The 19,826-nt window shown below is 37.6% G+C and overlaps 1 protein-coding gene across 1 annotated transcript in view; it reads left to right on the top strand.

The window, feature by feature from the left end:
• Window positions 1-14,233, top strand: part of LOC140246628 (ribosomal protein S6 kinase alpha-5-like) — an 85,786-nt gene extending 71,553 nt beyond the window's left edge. The window contains exons 9-15 of the mRNA XM_072325973.1: window positions 3,120-3,245; window positions 6,906-6,982; window positions 8,792-8,936; window positions 9,624-9,794; window positions 10,586-10,789; window positions 11,244-11,400; window positions 12,370-14,233. Coding sequence (XP_072182074.1) covers window positions 3,120-3,245; window positions 6,906-6,982; window positions 8,792-8,936; window positions 9,624-9,794; window positions 10,586-10,789; window positions 11,244-11,400; window positions 12,370-13,280 — 1,791 coding nt within the window. The 3' untranslated portion in view covers window positions 13,281-14,233. The remainder of the gene's footprint in view (window positions 1-3,119; window positions 3,246-6,905; window positions 6,983-8,791; window positions 8,937-9,623; window positions 9,795-10,585; window positions 10,790-11,243; window positions 11,401-12,369) is intronic.
• The last annotated feature ends 5,593 nt before the right edge of the window (window positions 14,234-19,826 follow it).

Genomic DNA, 19,826 nt, shown 5'->3' with positions numbered 1-19,826 from the left:
TTGCATATTTATGTTTTTTCTGATCTTATAATAGTGATGCATTTTTTTTTTTTTTTTATTTGATAGTAAAAATTGGATTTCCATGATCTCGGAGATTCAATTCAAAACTTAAGTCTGAAAAGTAAACATCAGGGAAGGTGCACATGGAATTAGATAAGTATCTTTAGGGTATTTTTAGACCATCATAAACTAATTTTAAATATTGATGGCTGACTAGCAGTGTATTGATTTCAGCAGGAATAACAAACAACACATGATGAATAACAAAGAGAACAAGAAGCATGCAATACAGTATGACAGCATAGTTACATTACTGTCAAAAGCAGAAAGCATACTGTACATGCATGCAGATTATGAAGCTGGTTACAATGTATCTCCAGTGAGTGGTGCAGTATCAGCAGCTGATGATTTGCATATGATGTCATATGATAACCATTAACATAAACTCTGTCATCTGGACAGAAATTCACAGAGTAATTCTGTTTGGAGTTGTATAAAGAGCATCCATCGTTTGTAAGCACTTTTACAAATTTATAGATCCTGGTTGCTATCAGGATTGCATGATAGCCTGACTTAACCCATTGAAGACAAGTCCCTAGAATACTCGGGTAGATGTCAATGACAAATGTGTGTAAAAAGAGCAAAATCAGTCCATCCTCAACGGGTTAAAAGCAAACGTAATCATGCATTAAAAATTGAGGGGGAAATGGTTGTGTGGATTTCTTAATGATCAATTAAGTTTATAAATCTGTATCTTGCCAAAAGTAAAGATCATGCACAGATTATTAAAATCTCCACCAAAAAGTTGACAGGGAAACATGAAGACTGGATGTGAAATTACTCTTCACTGCAGTAGTGTAGTTCAACCTGTGTAGTGTCAGATCCATTTTGTCTGCACACACAAAGAAGAAGCCATTGGTGCAGTGCAGATTGTTTCTTGAAATGTTTGGAGTTAATGCAGAGAATTTCAAACTCTTGAATGTCGTATATATTGCTACCTGGTTTGAGTAGTCAGAATGATTCAGTGAACCGATTTATTGCATGCCTCATTACTGTGAAATCTGCCCATGGATGCACATGCTATTGTGATATTTTGTAGATGAAATATTGCCGTTCTCGCGACCCTTTCATACGTTGGGCATGCTCGTCCATAATGTAGAATATACTGTTCAGCTAGGATCAGTCCATCCATCAAGTGATAATTGGGGTCTGAACTCTCTGCCTGCATGTACATGTGTACTTTGGGGGTCATACTTCCTCTGGGAAATCTGCAAATCTTCTTTTTTAGATTATTGTATATTATGAATGCAGTCATTGCACTATGTTACCCATAAACACTTTATTTCTTATGAAGCTCTGTAAATATTCCTCTTCCAAGATGGTGTGTTACAAATAATAAAGTATTTTTTTTTTTTTAGTGTCATGACAATGACCTCATATATTTAAAAAGAGACATTTGTCATCTCTGATCGTGATGTAGCATGCAAATATCGACTGCTCTGAAGGTCAGAGTGCAAGACATTAACCCCGAAGCAATGTTCTCACCAATGTAACAACTCAAAGTGATGCAGAAGGTCATATTGGACTTTCTAGATCACTGTATAGTCCATGATTTGGGCCTTACTGAGATAATATAGTAGTCAGTATTAATGTGTAATAAGAGAAATCAGGTTTCAATGGACTAAACTCTTGCCATGTCCAACGTAGCCATTTCTTTAATTAAAGTTATTTTAGACGCCAGTGCCAAAATTGACCACAATTGACTAAAATCTATGGAGTTCATGCAAAACCACTGTACTTCCGACTCGCACCTTCTCAAACCATTTGTCTGCATTTTACACTGGTTTTGTTCACACTGTATTATATGACAGCTGTGTCAATGTAAACAAAGGATCAGCTGGGTCTCAATGTTTAATGATTCATAAACTCTTTGAGGTGGTGCACTGGTCATGTTGTTAGTTTACAAGATCCTACCTTGAGTCTTTGTCAAAGGGGAGCTTTCTGCAAGAGCCAACCAGATGCTGATATTATAGAGATAAGGTGTTTTGTTGTGCCAGAGTATTAAATCTCAACATTTTAGCTGTAAAGCTGAATTGAATGGTAATTTATATGAATAACTGTGGAATAATGATCATTGAATATCTAGGACACAAATCCAGACATACTCCTTTTGTAATTTGAATACCAAATCAGTTGCAAAATGGAGTGATAAATACAAATTTGTATGATGTGCTGTTGACTGGTAATGCAACATTACAATGGCATTTGTGTGGGAGGGGGGGTGGGGGGTGGGCAGAGCTATATACTGTACTTGTGTGTGTGTTTCCTTATGAGCCAATGTCTCCCTATCATTCATGCATATCAAACTGCACCCGACGAAGCTGCCCATCCAATAAATGAAGAGTATTGTGGCGCTTGTCTGACAGACAGATGGTTTTGTACTCAGTGATGACACATTGGCTGTGGACATTCATCATGAGTTTGATGTCCCATGCTGAGCTGAAGAGTCTCTGCAATAAAGCCACCAGAATGGAAATTGCATCGCTCTTTCCTAGTTCCTTTCCATAAAAGAGTTGCTGTTATTGACATTTTGTCTGTTGATTGGTATGGAAAAAGCAATGAGGACCCATACATTTAAATTACATCGCCTGTGTGTAACTTGTAAATTGACTTGTTGTGTAATTGAGCAAATATGTTTCCCAGAGTGATTTACGAATTTATCAAACCTGCAAACCTTTTTTAGTGCTACATCTAAAAAGTACAAAGGTATGTTGCATTGAAAAGTTTAGTTAAACATGATAATCTGATGTATTGAAACTAGACTTTGTGCTACAATTGTATGCATCTGAAAAGAATGAAAGCTTACAAATTCAACTATACAGTGATGATTTATTTCTATCCTCAGTTTAATCATGGAAGTATTAATCTGGTAGGACATACAATCTTGTTCTAAATTTCCAGTTTCAGTACATGCTTGTGCTTGCAAACAAATTCACCATTTGTTGAGAACTCATTTTGATGAGGCATTGCAAATTATTAGAGAATGTAAATTGTCTTTGTTTGTGATATTGTCAACGATGATAATAACCATGGTAATGATTATCTTTTCTTTCCTGAAGGGTTATTCCTTCATAGCTCCTTCCATCTTATACAGTGAAAATGCCATCACTAAGGACATGCTGACTCAGCCTTCAGACCAAAACCGTCCATCACTGTCACAGATCTCTTCAATACATCAACTCAAGGTACGTTTTCTATCCTCCCTGGTACCATGGGGGTACAAAGTCTCTCTTTGCACCTCCATGCTGGTACCAAGGATTGTGGATAGTCCTCCAGGGTCATTGTAGGGTGGTTTGCAACTCACAGAGGGTTACTGTAACCTGTGAACATGCTCTGTAATCTAACCTTTGCTTATTAATCGATGTCCAGTACTTTGTAGAAGTAATCTTCCAAGAAATTTGGAATATGGATATTTTGAGCTGAATCTAGTAATCATGCCACAAATGGCACTCATTAAATGAAGAAGACCAAGATGACTTGACTGAATGAACAAATAATTGAAGCAGTTTTGTAGGTATCTGCTCGGGCAGTAGATTGTGTGTCTGTAGCACATGGTGTTGAGAAATATATGTGGTATAAATGCCTTGTGTCTTTATGACCATTTTCTCAACCCAACCTGCTCTCTAAACGATATTAGTATAGTATTGGACTGGCCTTGGGGGGCATACAACAATAATTGCCTGAAGAAGAATTGTATTGAATTGCCTGAGTCAAAGATGAGGGCAATTAATGTTGTATCCCTGAAAGTAGCCAGTCCATATCATTATCATTACCCATATCAGGCATCTGAAACAATCCTAGAGTATTAGAAATTAGTATTTTTAATGTAAACTTTTCACAACTTCCCAATACATTGTTACAATTTTCTACTAGGCTCCAGCATGAGCGCTACACCACTGCGCTGCATTCATGCGCACATACACAGCTCAATCAAACGGCACGTGTATAAACAGTGCACGCAGTCACGCACACACTGACAAACAGAATGCGGCTGCAGCCGCGATTGTTTAGTATTTTTATGTGTTAACATACGGGAAATTGCCCTCTGTTGTGAAACTCTCATCAACAGCAAACTTTCATCACCGAGTGCTTAAGTGTCCGGATGCTACATTCCCCTCTTTCTTAACATACAAATCCTGTAGGCTCTGGTGCAATAGGGGACTATAACAAATTATTGTGTGCCTTGAAGAACGACGCGAACACAGAGGCTTGTAAGTAATACACGCGCCTCACGTGTGTTCGGTTTTTTTTTGGGGGGGGGGGACACCTTATGCAGCTCGCATGCATTCATGTTGTTCTTCTAGGCACAACTTACACAACTTGCGTGTTGTCATGTCGTTCTTCTGGGCACACCTTACGATCCTGGAGTACCTTTGCATCATTCTTCTGGGCAGACAACGAAATATATTCGTCTTTCCCAAGGGGAATACAATTCTGTAATACCACAGCTCAGATGTCTAATATGGGTAATAATAACCACAGCTCAGATGTCTATTATAGGTAATAATCATTATCATTACCCATATCATACGTCTGAGTTGTGGTTTTACAAATTGTATTCCCCTTGTTTTAAGTACCAACAGGGAAAAGAGGGATATATTTCCTCTATTCTCCTCTTATACAATTGCGTAGATGTGATTTACATGTTCAAAAAGAAGGGAGTCTAGCATTTGGACACTTGACCGCTTGGTGACGAAAGTCTGTGGTTACTGAGGGTCTCGCAACAGAGGGCAATTTCCCATTCGTTAACACATAAAATTCATGATGATCGTGGCTGTAGTGCAGTCGCATTCTGTGTGTACGTACGTGTTTGACTGCATGCACTGTATACACTTGCTGCTGCTTGAGCTGTGTATGTGTGCGTGCATGCATGAATGCAGCTGAGTGGTGTAGTGCTCATGCTGGGGCCGAGAGGAATATTGTTAACTTGTATTTGGAAGTTGTGAAAAGTTTACACCTTACTAATTTCTGATACTCTAGTATTGCTGTAAGATGCCTGATATGGGTAATGATATGGACTGGCTACTTTCAGGGGAATAGGGCATTAATTGCCCTCACTGGAATCGTATTGTCCTCGTCTTCAACTCAGGCAATACAATTCTACTTCAGGCAATAAATGTTGTATCCCCCTCAAGGCCAGTCCATATTTTACTAATGTCTAATCAGTGTTCATATGATGCAGTTTTTGATACTCCAGGGTACCAAATAGAAATCTGCCATTTTATTGAATTATATATAAATTTTTAGCACTGTACCCTGTGTTGACCCAAAAATGGGTGAAAGCAATTTCTAGTGCTTTGTGGAAGAACGTTATGATGCAACAATGAGCTCAACAGAGCAGTTTTAGCATCATAACATCAGCGCTTATGACACACACTACACCAGTGATCTCAGAGTCACACAGCTGCAGTATGCATTACCAGTCCGTGGAAGACATAAAGTAATCATGGGAAAAGGTTGTGGATTGAAATTATATGTATCTCATACTAAATTGCTGTTCAAATTGTAATAACATGTTTTTAAAAAAGTTATGACAAAAGGATCATGATTATCATTAATGTAATTATGGTAAAAAAAAAATAAAAACAGGGCTGAATGGGCATTGGGGTCATTATTGCTGACTGCTAGATTTTGACCTCCATGGTGGTAGTAAGTACAGCATCTTACAAACATGAGATGGAGAGGAGATGGTGACGGTACCCTGGGGTACATCATGGTGCATCATGTGATATTAAATGGGTTAGTCAAATACCCAGTTAGTGATTGGCTAAACACAGTCACGTGATGGAGGAACATTGGTTATGTTCGCCCATGGGAGAATGTTTTTGTAATGTTCTCCCATGGGAAAACATTTTCACGTAACAAATGACAGAAGGACCCGCGCACAGTGAATTTGGCTCTGCGCGAGCAATCGAGTGCGTTGTGCTGATGGTTGACGTTGATGTATTTGACTAACCCATATAATATAACAGATGATGACTTTTATTGTCGGGAACATGTACCAAACGTTCCACCCTCAGGGTTTGAAATGCTATTTCGGGAGGCTTTAAGTCCCTCGACTTCGTCTCGGGACTTATAACCTCCCTCAATAGCATTTCAAACCCTTCGGGTGGAACATTCGGTATGTTCCCTCCCCCGCCAGTCATCATCTATATAATGTATCCTTCCTGGTTACGTGATCAAATCATACATTAATTGATTAATGTTTCAAGTGCTATACGGCACCGGAAGCTAGACACCAAAGTGGGCACTTTTTTTTTCTTTCTTTCTCTCTCTCTCTCTCTCTTTTTTTTTAATAGCGTGGTTAAATTTATGGTTCCATCATGCTATACCATCTCCAAACAAGTACAAAGTTCAAGTTAGCTTGAAGTAATATATCACAGGTAATAGCCCTTTAATGATGGTCCTTGACAGAACACAATGGCTTACTAAAATAGCATTTTTCTTGGCAAATATATCACATCAATATTAAAGGTTGTAATAAAAGGAGTTTTGCAAAAGTATGTACTTCTGTTGACCTGGATTAATATGTGATTACTCCTTGACACTGTTTCCAAGACTTGTTTTGTTCATACATTTTGTTCCAGAGTTATGTTATAATCCACTAATTTATCTTTGTGCATCCAAGCAAATGATAGCAATTTGAAAACTGGCAATTCATCATATTTGTTTTATTGTGCAAATTTAAAGTTCATGTAAAGCATTATTTTTTTTTATTATTGATGCCATTAATGAGTTTGTGTGGAAATTTTGACTGTTTAAAATCATTGTCACTATTAGTGTGTAAAATGATATCAGGTATTAAGGCTTAAGTTGCATAATTTGTACATTGTGTTTATCTACAGGATTCACCTTTTAACAAGTATTATGAGCTGGACATGAAATCTGCTCCGCTTGGGGATGGAAGCTTTTCTGTGTGTAGGTGAGTCACATCTTACTGTGTTTTAAGTTTAATCTACTGATGAAATATTTTATTTTGTCAATATTCTAAACTCACCAGTCCCTCTGCAAATACATGTACTTCAATTATGTCATAATTTTTAATTACTCTAAATAGATTAAGTAGTTCGATGATACAATCTAATACTTATGATTTATTAGCAACATTTTTGAGCAATGTTTACTGTAAGATCTTTAGAAAAATGCTAAATTTAAACTATCGTCCCAGACTATTATTGATTTTTATATCAGATAATATGTACTGAAGTTCAGTTTAAAATTATCGTTTAGCAAAGCACATGAAGTAGACAAGGTTTAGTAGATGGGTGTGATGTTATTAAAGTGTGTGCATTGTGCTCTATGATACGGATACAGATTGACATCTTATGATTTGAAGCGAAGTTTAATGTACAGCTGTAGTTACCATTTTGGCAAGCTGTAAGCAGCTTAGTTTGATCTGAAGCCCTGATATGGATTTTGTTTGTCTTTGATGTGATGTCTGACACATGTTTGTGCAGTAGTGTTTCAAGGTTGGTCAATATTTCATCCAATGAGTTTTATTCTTAAAGGGAACGTAAATCTAAAGAGCAATGTGGATTGGGTGAAAGCAGCAACATTAATAGAACACATCGGTGAAAGCAGCAACATTAATAGAACACATCAGTGAAAGTTTGAGGAAAATCGGACAATCGATGAAAAAGTTATGAATTTTTTAAAATTTTGGTTTTGGAATCGCTGGATGAGGAGACTACCAGAGGTTATGACGTATGAGAGGACAACAATATAAAGAAAATATAAAGAAAATTCTAAAAAAAAATTCACTTTTCCAGCATTATGAAAAAGCACTCGACTAGCCGCTTTCAGAAAGCAGGGGGAATAATTGCTACTCATAACATATGTCAGTATCAAGTTGAGGAAATTTATAATTTTCATCAAAAAGAATTTTTTGTAGAATTCTCTTTATATTTTCTTTAAATTGTTGTCCACTCATACGTCATAACGTCTAGTAGTCTCCTCATCCTGCGGTTCCAACATCAAAACTTTAAAAATTCATTACTCTCGCATAGATTGTCCAATTTTCCTCAAACTTTCACTGATGTGTTCTACTGATGTTGCTGCTTTCACTCAATCCACATTACTCTTTGGGTTTGCGTTCCCTTTAACAGTGAGAGGATAATTTTTAGATATTATCTCCTGCAAGAAGGCCTTGTATCTAATGTATGCACATTCGTGACAGCTCAGGGATGAAATGTCGCTCATAGTCTTTCATTTATCACTTCCGGAAGAACAAGGGCAGAAACTCATTCCATTATGTACCCAATAATGACCTGATTAGTTGTTGATTTATTAGGTTGCTGTGTCAGATAAGTAAAGCAATAATTGTATTAAAGGGAGAATTGTCTCTGAAAAGTAAAGTAATATGTGATGGATGATGCAACAATAAAGCAAGAGTGCATTTGTGAAAGTTTGATAGACAACAAGGAGTACTGAACTTCCCAACCCAGGGGGGTGTTTCATAAAGCTGTTCTTAAAGTTACAAATGACTTAAGAATGACTAGTGATCAGTTCTGATGTGTTTAGAATTTCAATAATTCAACACAAGAACTGATCACCAATCCGTAAGGCGTTCGTAACTTTAAGAACAGCTTTGTGGAACACCCCCCTGGATCAATAAGTTCTCGCCCTAGGGTCATTAATATCCCTACTTTTATAATACTGCCAGCGATTTCAGTGATAAGATGAAGAAAGCATATTTGACTCTTTTTGCTTTCCTATCCTTGTGGTCCCACAGGAGATGTAAGCATAAGAAGACTGGTCAGGAGTATGCGGTGAAGATCGTCAGTCGTAGAGTGGACTGTACCCAGGAGGTCACCACACTCCAGCTGTGTCAGAGACATCCAAACATTGTGGCTCTCAAGGAAGACTTCAAGGACCATGTAAGGCTGGAGTTACTTACTCTCTGCTGGCACTCTACTTGTATTTAAGGTGGTTCTTTGCCATAAATGATACGAACAAGGATATGAGCTGCTGATATCAAGAACTTCGCAAAGATTCATTGTCTTAATTCATTTACATTTTCAGCTCGAAATTTCCCTCTGTATTTATATCATGTTTTGATTATTTCTGTCTTTATCTTTTTCTTCGTTTTTTTTTACATTTTTATGCATGTTTCTTTGTTTATCTGTCTATCTGCCTATAATTTTAGGGGAGTGGGGATGGTAATTAGGGAAGATTGGACAGTGTCTCAAACAGGTTGTCATCACAGAAAACATCATAGAGGATTTACATACCTACCTCATGATGTGAATGGTTTTCATGCATATAATATCCAATATTTATATAGACCTTTTCTGTACAGACTCAAAGTGCTTCAACAATTTCAACAAAATATATGATAAATGCCTCTCCCACAGGAGTAATGTGCTGTGATCATGTTATTCCCAAAAAGTAATCTTGTGTGGTCTAACAGGTAGAGTTGCATACTTCAGTGAGGTTGAAACTAAATTGATGCTGGCAGAGTAACATGTAGAATAGATTTTTGTGCCAGTGGGGAATGTTGCACAGGGTATGATAGTCAGCAGTTGTTCTTTTATAGCAGTTTGTCTGTATTTTTGTCTCTGCAGCTGCACACATACATCATCATGGAGTTGTGCCAGGGTGGTGAGCTGTTGGGTAGGATACGCAAGAAGAAGTACTTTGATGAGTGTGAGGCCAGCACCATCATGAGGAAACTTGTCTCTGCCGTGGAGTACATGCATGACCGTGGGATTGTCCACCGCGACCTGAAACCAGAGGTATGTTCAATTCAGTCTTATAACTTTCACTCCCAAAAGGTTGTTAGATTTAACGAGCCTTGTCCTATGGCAAGTTTGATGCATAATAGTGTTGTTTTATTACATTGAGAATTTTAAGGAGGGGGATGGGGGTCATGTTTCAGTCAATGATTTTGTATGTGACTTGCTTAGTACAGCTATGAATTATCTTATGTTCAAGATGCAACTTACATTGTTTGTTATGTCAGTCAGATTTGATGGATGAATTCTTGTCTTAAAACAAAAAGCAAAGCTTGATTTTTTTGGGATGACTCCAGTTAATGAAGAAATCATCAATCAAGTATGATTAGGCAGTGTTACACTGTTCAAAATGGGCAGTAATAATTATCATGTTAGCTATTTCTGCATTTATTTGCAGTGTAGCACCAGGAATTGTGTGAAATATCACGATCATAAACACAATCCATATCCTACTTGATTGAAAGACTTCCTCCAAAATGTTTTGTCTGCGAGACTGCCAAATTACTACCCCAAAGTTTTAATCAATTGATGATATTAACCTCAAATTTTCCAGCAACTGCCATGGACAAGAAAAATGTTATCCAGTGGAGTTTTTAGAGAGACCAAATTTGTTGATTTGATGAGCAACCATGAGCTTTTGAATGAAATTCATTGACAGAATATCTTATTACTTCATTTTTAGAAGAGTGTGTTCCAAAGAGAGTTACTGGTAGCAGGCAGATATGAAAAGCTCATTTTTGGAGCAGCATAACTTTTAGCTCAGACTTTTGTCTAACCCTTTCTCCTCACAGAATATTCTTTTCACTGACGATTCTGATGACGCGGAGCTTAAGATCGTTGACTTTGGCTTCGCCAGGATCACCAATAGCAACCAGCCGCTGAAGACACCCTGCTTCTCACTGCACTTTGCTGCTCCAGAGGTCCTGAAAAGAACCTATGAGCAGGATGGGGAGTATGATGCCTCATGTGATGTGTGGAGTCTTGGGGTCATACTGGTGAGTGCTGGTGTTCCTGGAAATTTCTCCTGAGCAGAATGGTGTAAAGTATCATACCCTTAAGTGCATAGGAACTTAAAAACTGTGAATGATTACAAAAATTTATGTAAATGGGGTATCTTCTTGTAGTACAATATCCCTTTGATATCACATGACATTGCTTAAGAACTGCATAATTTTCTTTCTGGTAGTAATTGTAGATTTACTTCACTGCTGAAAAGTGTCATCAGAGATTAGGTTAAATCTAATTCAAAGTTTTATTAGTCTTTGGTATTCCTTCAAAACAACTTCCTGGTGAAATTCTTTTTGTGAGATGTTTAAGATCTGATGTAAGATAGGCCTGATTTTCTTAGTGTCAAAGCATTCTACCATTTTGTGGTGTTGGTAAATGCCTTGTAAATGTAGAGATGATAATGAAGCTGATGTGTGTTTTTGTCCTCAAATCTTTGTGCAGTACACCATGCTGTCGGGTAAGGTTCCCTTCCAGGCCTCTAGTGTGAGCAGCAACAACAGTGCCTCCGAGATCATGAAGAGGATCAAACATGGCGATTTTTCATTTGATGGAGAAGAGTGGCAGTCAGTCTCAACCGCTGCCAAGGACTTGATTAAAGGCAAGTATACTCTCAGAGCTGAGCTAACAACCACAGTCTCTTAATTTTACAAAAAGAAAACAGCAACAACAATGACGACGACAACAACAATAAACAAACAAACAAACAAACCCAAATAACAATTTTAACTTTAATGCTGTACAGGTGAGTTTCTTCATATTCTGAGAGAGGAGAAAGAACACACACACACACACACATCACAATGGACAATACTGTAAATGAGGTACATTTTGTTGCATTTTTGTTTGTATTTTGTATTTTTTTTTTGAGTGGACAGATATTTGCCAAATGAACAACTCTTGAAAATTTTGTAGGGTAACCTTGTTACACAAATGCATTGCGATAATATCTCCAAAGTGGGAAGTCCCTAGCTTTCCTCTTGAAAACTGACTATGTCTCTCGTTCATTCCATCAGAGTGGTTCACTGTTGCAAATTCCACCAATTCCAGATCACAAAATATATGCCGTATTCAGTAAATTTTGAGTTTCTGATTTTTCGTTATTGAATACCCTGAAATTGTCGTGTGTGTTCTGGGCAGGGCTTAAAGCCTATTTTGTATGCAACATCTTTTAATTGTACTCTGCAAATTTTATGTGTAATTTTGGTGACAGAATTGGAGTAAGGCATATCTGAGACAACAGACTGAAAGACTTACATCTCATAGCATTTTGTGAATATAAAACTTTTCAAGGCATATTACAATCCAAGATACATGTGTCAATTAAAGACATAAAAAAAAAAAAAGAATGCTGAATTAAGTGTTGATGAAAATGTGTGATTATGGTTGTACATATTGGCATTCCATTTTAAACTGAGTAGGAATATGGGAAAGAGAATATGATTGTGTTTCATGTGGCAATCATGTATCTGGCATCTTCTCAGAATCTGACAGCATGAATGGACAGTTGGTAAGACTGACTTGGTAACAGTGACAACTTTGTATATCACTCCTTACCTTCCCTTTCTAGGTCTTCTCACTGTTGATCCAATGAGGCGAATGACCACCACTGACCTCGCCCAGAATGAGTGGATTCAGGGCCAGATCTCATCTTCTTCAACCCCGCTAATGACTCCTGATGTCCTGAGTTCATGTGCCTCCATACAGCGACGAGTAAAGGCCACGATGCGCGCCTTCCACACTGCCCAGCGAGAGGGGTTCCTCCTCACAGATGTCTCCAACGCTCCCCTCGCAAAGCGGCGTAAACAGAAGAAGGACTCTTCAACGGAGACTCGGAGCAGCTCCAGCGAGAGCACCCACTCCCAGGGGTCTTCCCAGGAGAGCAGCACCACCCAGACACCTTTCATCAACCCACTCCTGCACCCTCCCACTACCACGCTAACTTCCCTCTCCTTCGCCACCACCACCTCGACCTCGATTGCCGTGGCTGCTCCATCAGGCCAGCAGCTTCCCAGTCATGGTCGACAGGCCCCAGGAAAGGTTGAGCCTTTCCTCAGCTCAGACTCGCTAGGATTTTCACCAACCCTTCCAATACCAGCATTTGAACCAACCAAGACATCCTCTGAAGGATCCCCTGAAGATTCTGGCTATGAAACCCAGACTCAGTGTACCCCAACACTGGAAGGGCAGACGATGACTGCCGGTATACCTAAGTTGCGCATTATATCTCAGGGTGGTGGTTGCGAGTACTCTTCAGTTCTAGAACCTTCCACGCATCCACACTCTGTCCAACAGCCACATTTGAGCTCTACCAGCACCCTCCCGGAGTATTATGCTGTGCAATATCCAGGGTCTCAGCCTGCCCTGCCCCTAATGCTCCATACAGTACCAAGGACAATGCACCAGCAGCCAGCAGGGGCCATGACACACCCCCACCATCCCCATTTACCAACCATCAGTGAGGACCCATCCGCTACGTGATTTCAGGCCTGGAAGACTTGCGAGGACCTAAGAGTGACCCTGTCAGGGCTGGCGTCATGATTTCACCTCAGAACTCATTTTTTTATATTGTACTAATAAGTTTGGTGATGTTTGCAAGGGAGTATGTGTGCATTTGTGTGTCAATGTTTGTGTGTCATCGTTTGAATATAACTTATAACTGATTATCCATTACCTGCAGAGGCAAGAAATAGCAAAGGATGAGTTGATGACAAGTTAAGGACATTGTTACAAAGAGAGGAAGGTAATGAGAACAATATGCTGGTGTATCATCACATGGACAGAAATGTTTCTCCAACCTGCAGACAAGACAGTAAAGATGATTGTTGACAATGAAGATAAAGAGGGACACCTTGTAAGTTTACTGTTTGAGTGAGTTTGAATTCACTACTCTTTCTTATATACTATGGTCTATCGATAAAATTGGAGTTTTTCATTTATTGATTGGTTGGATGAAATGCCCGACTTCTATTGCAGCGTAAAAGATTGCACTTGGAACCAAATCAGTATTTATGTGGTTTGAATGCAAGCAATAACATGGCATGTATTTCTGTTGCATATGTACGTTGAGGAATCTTGTATTGTTGATTGATTAATTGGTTGTTTGGTTGATTGAATGACTCTGTCATAGACTAGCATTGAAGTAACTTGGGACAAATGTGATGTTTCTCATTTGTTTTCTGTATGTGTCAAGCATGACTCCTTAATGAGATAAACTCTTACAATGCAGCCATCATCAAACTTCATCTTTTCCTATTACCAAAATTCTACTTGTCCATTTGATGAGAACATGAATGGTATTGCATCATTAGATAATCTGTCTGTGAATTGTTATTTAATAAATTATTTGAGGTTATCACTCTACAAGTTCAAGCTATTGTCAGGAAGTGATGCTTCTTCGAAGCAGATATGGTGGTGTCGCTTCTTAAAGAGCAGTGTTCTTCAAGATTGGCAGTTGTCTTTCATAATAATTCTTGACACTGGGGACTGATCTTTTGTGGCACGGTCAAGAAAGCTCAAGATTTTTTTTAATCATTTTTTTTTAATTATTAAAGAAGACATACACGATATATTCATTTCAACACATTGACTTTAATAGAATTAATTCATTGTTCAAAATTTATACTGTCTAACGACATTGAGTAATTTCCATTTTCAACAGAGGTTTGGTACAGAAAAGTCTATTTCAAGTTACCATTTTATCTTGCCAATGTAAAAGGCACATGTAATTATCATCAAGTGAATTTGAGTGATCATTTGTTCAGTGCACACACAAAAAAAAGAACTTGTTTTCTTGATAAAACTTGGCCTGTTTGTAAAATTGGTTTTTAAGGGCATTGAAAAACAATGGGGATTGAACTGACATGGACCTGTGTGATAATGATTATGATTTTTTTTTTGGTATGTCACAGTGCGAACAAACTTGATTACTGCGTAAAGCTTTTCCGAAAATCAAAAATGCATTTTGCACCTACTGGTAATTCTGGTGTAGTATTGATACCTGTCAAATCATGACAGATGATGAATGCTTATCTGCTGACTGGCATTTTGATGAGGTTAATATCTGCACATTAGTGTTGAAGTTCCCTTTAAGAGAAACTGATGCTAGTTTATCATTGTTTCCAATATCATTTCTTATGGGATCGTGAAGAGTCTGTATGTGCCTTAAATGGTTATTGAGAAAGACAGATTGATGATGAAATACTACATAAACAGAAGTCGGACACACATCATCAAATTTATTCTTCTAAACCAAATAATTAATGGCCTAGCGCTAGAATAAAGTGCTGTATATTTGTAATGCATTTCATATATTTTCTGCTGCCCCAATCCCAAATTGTCTCATTAGTTTCCCTTGTTCACTTTCAAGGTTTTTTTCTCTATGTTTTGTGTAATGGACTAAAAATGACATGGTTCGAGGGCTTCCAGATTTCTTGATTTTTGTGGCTAAAAATATCTGGGATGAAAAGTAAACTCTCGCCATAGATTAGCCCAAGAACAAGGTTTTTTGTGTTTTTCTTTGACAAAGTGCTCTATGCAAGTTTTGTGGGATGCAGTTCCACTTTTTGATTTGTGATTGGAGAAAAAGCAGGTTCAGATGGATCAGGTGATCACAGTCATCTAAATCTGAATGACATATTGATGCATCACTAGTTTCCATTGATGCCATTTTTTATCGATGTTATTGCAAATATGACATTCTGTGTCTCTGTGCATGTATACAAACCCAGCCTGAGCTACAGATGGATACTGCAAAAGTGTCAACTTAGGTATCATTTTTATGAATGCGGTCATTGTGCCATGAATTTTGCAGACATTATGCTTGGTAAGTGCTTCACTAGTCATAGTAAACCAGTATATTAACTTGAATATTGACTGAGTTGATTATTAAAAGGCATGAAGTGTGGTTACCACATTAACTGCACTTTTTGACCAAAAAAAAGAAAAGAAAGAAGACCGTCAGAAACAGGGGATGCTGTTTATAGCAGCAAAATGTATACTCACAAAAGTGGTCTGTGTGTAGAGGGTGTTATATTACTGATACCCTGTTTTGGTAGCGAAAGTGCAAAAGGTGGTAATCTGGAGTATTTGAGATGGTATAGTATGTCATTCCCCTCAATATTAGAGGCTTTGAATGGTGAGTCAGTTTAATACCAGTTCTTGCCGACTTCTTGGCACATCATGGGACACTTGTTTACAGCTGTAATAACTAACACTCAGTGAACCAAGAGTGAATGACATGACATCCGGACTGTTACATGTTATCGTTTTCACAAGCACTAGCATTCTTATTCTTAATCTTCTTCGTCTTCTTCTTCTTTCTTCTCCTTTCTTCTCCTTTTCACAAGCTAGCCAGAACTTTACTGTGCAGTAATTACTCAAGTCAAATATGATATGAGATATTCATGTTGAGAACATATAATGATTCTGCTAATGTTTGAATGCTTCTGTGAAATACAACTAATTGTTGGGATATCACAGTGAGCATAATATGCAAAAACAAAGTTTGCTCTCTCAATCAGGTACATGAACAAGAATTATACTGTAGTCACATTTGTATTTGATTGTCGAAGTCACTTAACGAAGCACTAAGGAAAACAAAATTATTTGCTATTGCCTCATTTCAAATGACCCGGGAAGGAAGTGAAATAAGGCACAAGGTGCTGAATATGAAATAATCAGGTTTTGTCTTCCACCCTGTATGTCACTTCTGTATTCAGACTTTATCACATTGGAAAATATGTAAATTGAATGAGGCACATCCTTGGGACAAATAGCAAAGTTTGCATGTATCTCTGTAGTACAGTGATTGATGTACTTTTAGTGTATGTCTTGACAGAAATTATAGGCTTTCCTAATGTTTCATGTGGTTAGCCTTGTGTAATATTGTCTTGGATACTTTGTAATGTGTGACATTGATTTGTTCCTGCTGTCTGCATATGTGGAGAACACAGGCATGAGGATGAGAAATTTCTTAACAATCTCAACAGATGTGACATGTGTGGAAGAGATACATGGACATATATGCAGGCATTGTCTCAAATTCAGACACTGTCCATATCTTAGACTTACTCTTGCTAACCAGACTGTTTTCCACAAACACTAATCTGCTGATAATCATAATTAAGTGTTGGGACCTTGGATCAAAGCTTGAACATCAAACCTGATTGTCATATTGAGAAAAGGAAAGTTCATTCTCCATGACCTCACAATAGACATATAGATACAGGACATGTTTTCTCTCTTCAATCCTGATTCTGTATAAAATCTTGCAAAATATGGGTATGAAAACACTAAAAATAAGGATTTTTGGCAAAGTCATAAAGGTGGAAAAGTAAAGGAAAGAAAATCATTTTATGAAGAGTATTCTTGTTTGCTTGTTTGTTTGTTTATTTGTTTTTACTAACTGAATTTTAGAGTACATTGTATGTACACATTTTTTGCCATGTACCATTGATTAGAACTCAGCTACCTAACTTTTCATGGCTTGTAGTGCTGTTTCACCAGGTTCTGGTCCCATGTATGAATGTATCAAGGCATTAAAGGTTTCTCTTTATTGGTTACGGAGGTCAAAGCACAAAAGACTTGATGGCACATTCCTGCCTTTATATTCTTTGAGATACACTGAAGGGCCGTGTTTCCATGGATTGGCAAAGATAACTAATACAGTGTATACGTGTGTGTGGTTTGTTCTTTTAGTGAGTCATCATTTCTTTTTCTTTTTTTTTTTGTGCAGGTCACACAAGCAGTTTGATCAATCTGATTCAGTTGTGATGCTTTCATGGGAACCCTTTTGAGAATTTTTACTTAAAGAAATACGATTGGCTGCTTTCATAAATCAGTTGTAAATTATCTGAAAAAACCAAAGAAAAATCAAAAGTCAACTCCGATCTTTTGTCAGTTAATTTTGAGTTCTTGCGTAAAACTGTTCACGTTTGCAATGTATCAAACTTACATCATTTACACATTGCTGATTAGGAACATTTACAAAAGATATGAAGATTATATCATCAAGTGAGTTGATTAAGGTACTACTGTAAAAGTGGATATTTTCGCGTGAGTAATAATTTGCGCTGGGCCAGGTAAGATGAATTTCGCATGTTTTTAATTCTGTGAAATCAGGACGTTAACATAACATTTTCTTGTTAGCTTCTGGTTGCGCAAAATGTGTGAAAATGTTCACTTTTACAGTAATCAGTAGTTTGGCACTCAATTATATAGTTTGCTAGGAATGGCACTCAATTACATATTTTGATAGGAACCCATAGACACACACACATAAAAATCAGTTCTTGTGATGCATGTTAGACCAAGTCCTGTCCACACAAAGTGATGTCATGAAGAAGTCTAAGAGTGGTGTTCTGTTTTTATTGGAACTTTTTTTCAAAAGGGACCAGGGGAAGGAGGGACCTGGTTTTGGATTGGTACCATAGAGTTCTAATCAAAGGAATGCCTTTGAAGCTGATATTCATTGATTCATCATTACGGTTGTATCTGGAGAAGTAGTGGACCTTTAATTGCTGCCTTCGCTGGCTGGATCATGTGATGTACTGGGTTGGAAAGAGTGCATTAGCCTGTGTATATGATTCCATGTAGTGTTGTTGAAACTGGCTGGAATTTATTCCGTCATTAGCTTCACACACAAATTTTATTCAAGAGTTGTATGGGAGATGGCAATTTTATTCTCCCAAACACTTCCTCGAAAGGCTGTTGGATGTTGTAAATCTGTAAAATTGTAAGGCTGGAGTGTTGCGTATAAATTCAAGCAAATGGCAAGGTATTCCATTGATTGATTGGGAGTTGGAAGACTGCTATTAACGATGTTTTTGATGTGTATACACGTACAAGTACAGAAATGCAGTTAGCACAATTGAATGTGCAGACGGGGTTACTTTGACCCAGAATCATATATTTTATATTGTATAGAGACAACAGAGTAGATGTATTTTCTTATTTCTATCATACATATTTTATATTTATAGAAAAGAGATGTTAGCGCCTTCTGCGTGGATTGTTTCTTTGTTATTAGTGGTTTGTGGGAAATGTAGCATTTACTGTAGGAGCTGAATAGATACTGCACTTTCCCGTAGATCGGTCAGAGTAGGTGTACTGCGTTGGCTAGATGTGTCCAGTGAGTGCCGCTCACTTCCTGAATGATATCAAGATTTCAAGTCATTCCCATGCTGTTGGGTGTGTTTCCCCACCAAAGAATGAATGTAATGTATAAGGTTGATATCATTGCAATGTTTTCATGGTCTACACTTTAAGAGGTTGGGGAAACACCTGCCTTATACAAGAACCTTCTCCACAGATATTAGTATGTACAGAAGAGAAAGAAAGGAACAAAATTTTTATGTATCCTTGCTAGCTCATGTGGATGAGGTGTGAATAGTGCACACAAGAGTTTTGTAGTTGATGTGAGGTGTACTGACCTACTATTTTGGAGAAGAAGAAAAAAAAAAAAACTTCCTCATAATGACAGAAACATAGCAGCTGCAAAATAACCAGGGTATATTTAACTGTCGTACCAGGTTCTGAACTGAACTGAGCATATTGAACAGGGCTCTAATGAAGTGGGTACTCTGAATGCAAAGGGACATGCAGTTTATCATGAGAAAATGTATGTTCTTCTTCAGAAAATGACAGGCATTTCGTATTAATGAAATGAAGGCCATCATTGCATGAGCAGTTGAAAAGATTGTAAGAGTATAGTGACTTGCTAAAATATTCCAACTCTTCATACTTGTTAATTGACTGGCACATGTTTTTGCACTTTAGTAGAGTCTTCTACATTGCTTGAATGGGTCAGAGGATATTCAAATTCAAATTCAAATTTAGTTTTTGGCACATTTTTGTTTTTTTAGATTATTGGTACTGTCTGATGTAGGTTTGAATATCATTCTTGGACTGCCCACGTGACAAAAATTAACATCTATGAAGCAAAGTAATGAAGTGTGAAATATGAGCACTTTGAAAATACCAAACCATTCTGCACCTACATACTATCAGATACAAACACACACGTAC

This window comes from Diadema setosum, chromosome 1, assembly GCF_964275005.1.
Source record: "Diadema setosum chromosome 1, eeDiaSeto1, whole genome shotgun sequence".
NCBI classification, from domain to species: Eukaryota; Metazoa; Echinodermata; class Echinoidea; order Diadematoida; family Diadematidae; genus Diadema; species Diadema setosum.
This window is presented reverse-complemented; position numbering and strand designations above follow the sequence as displayed.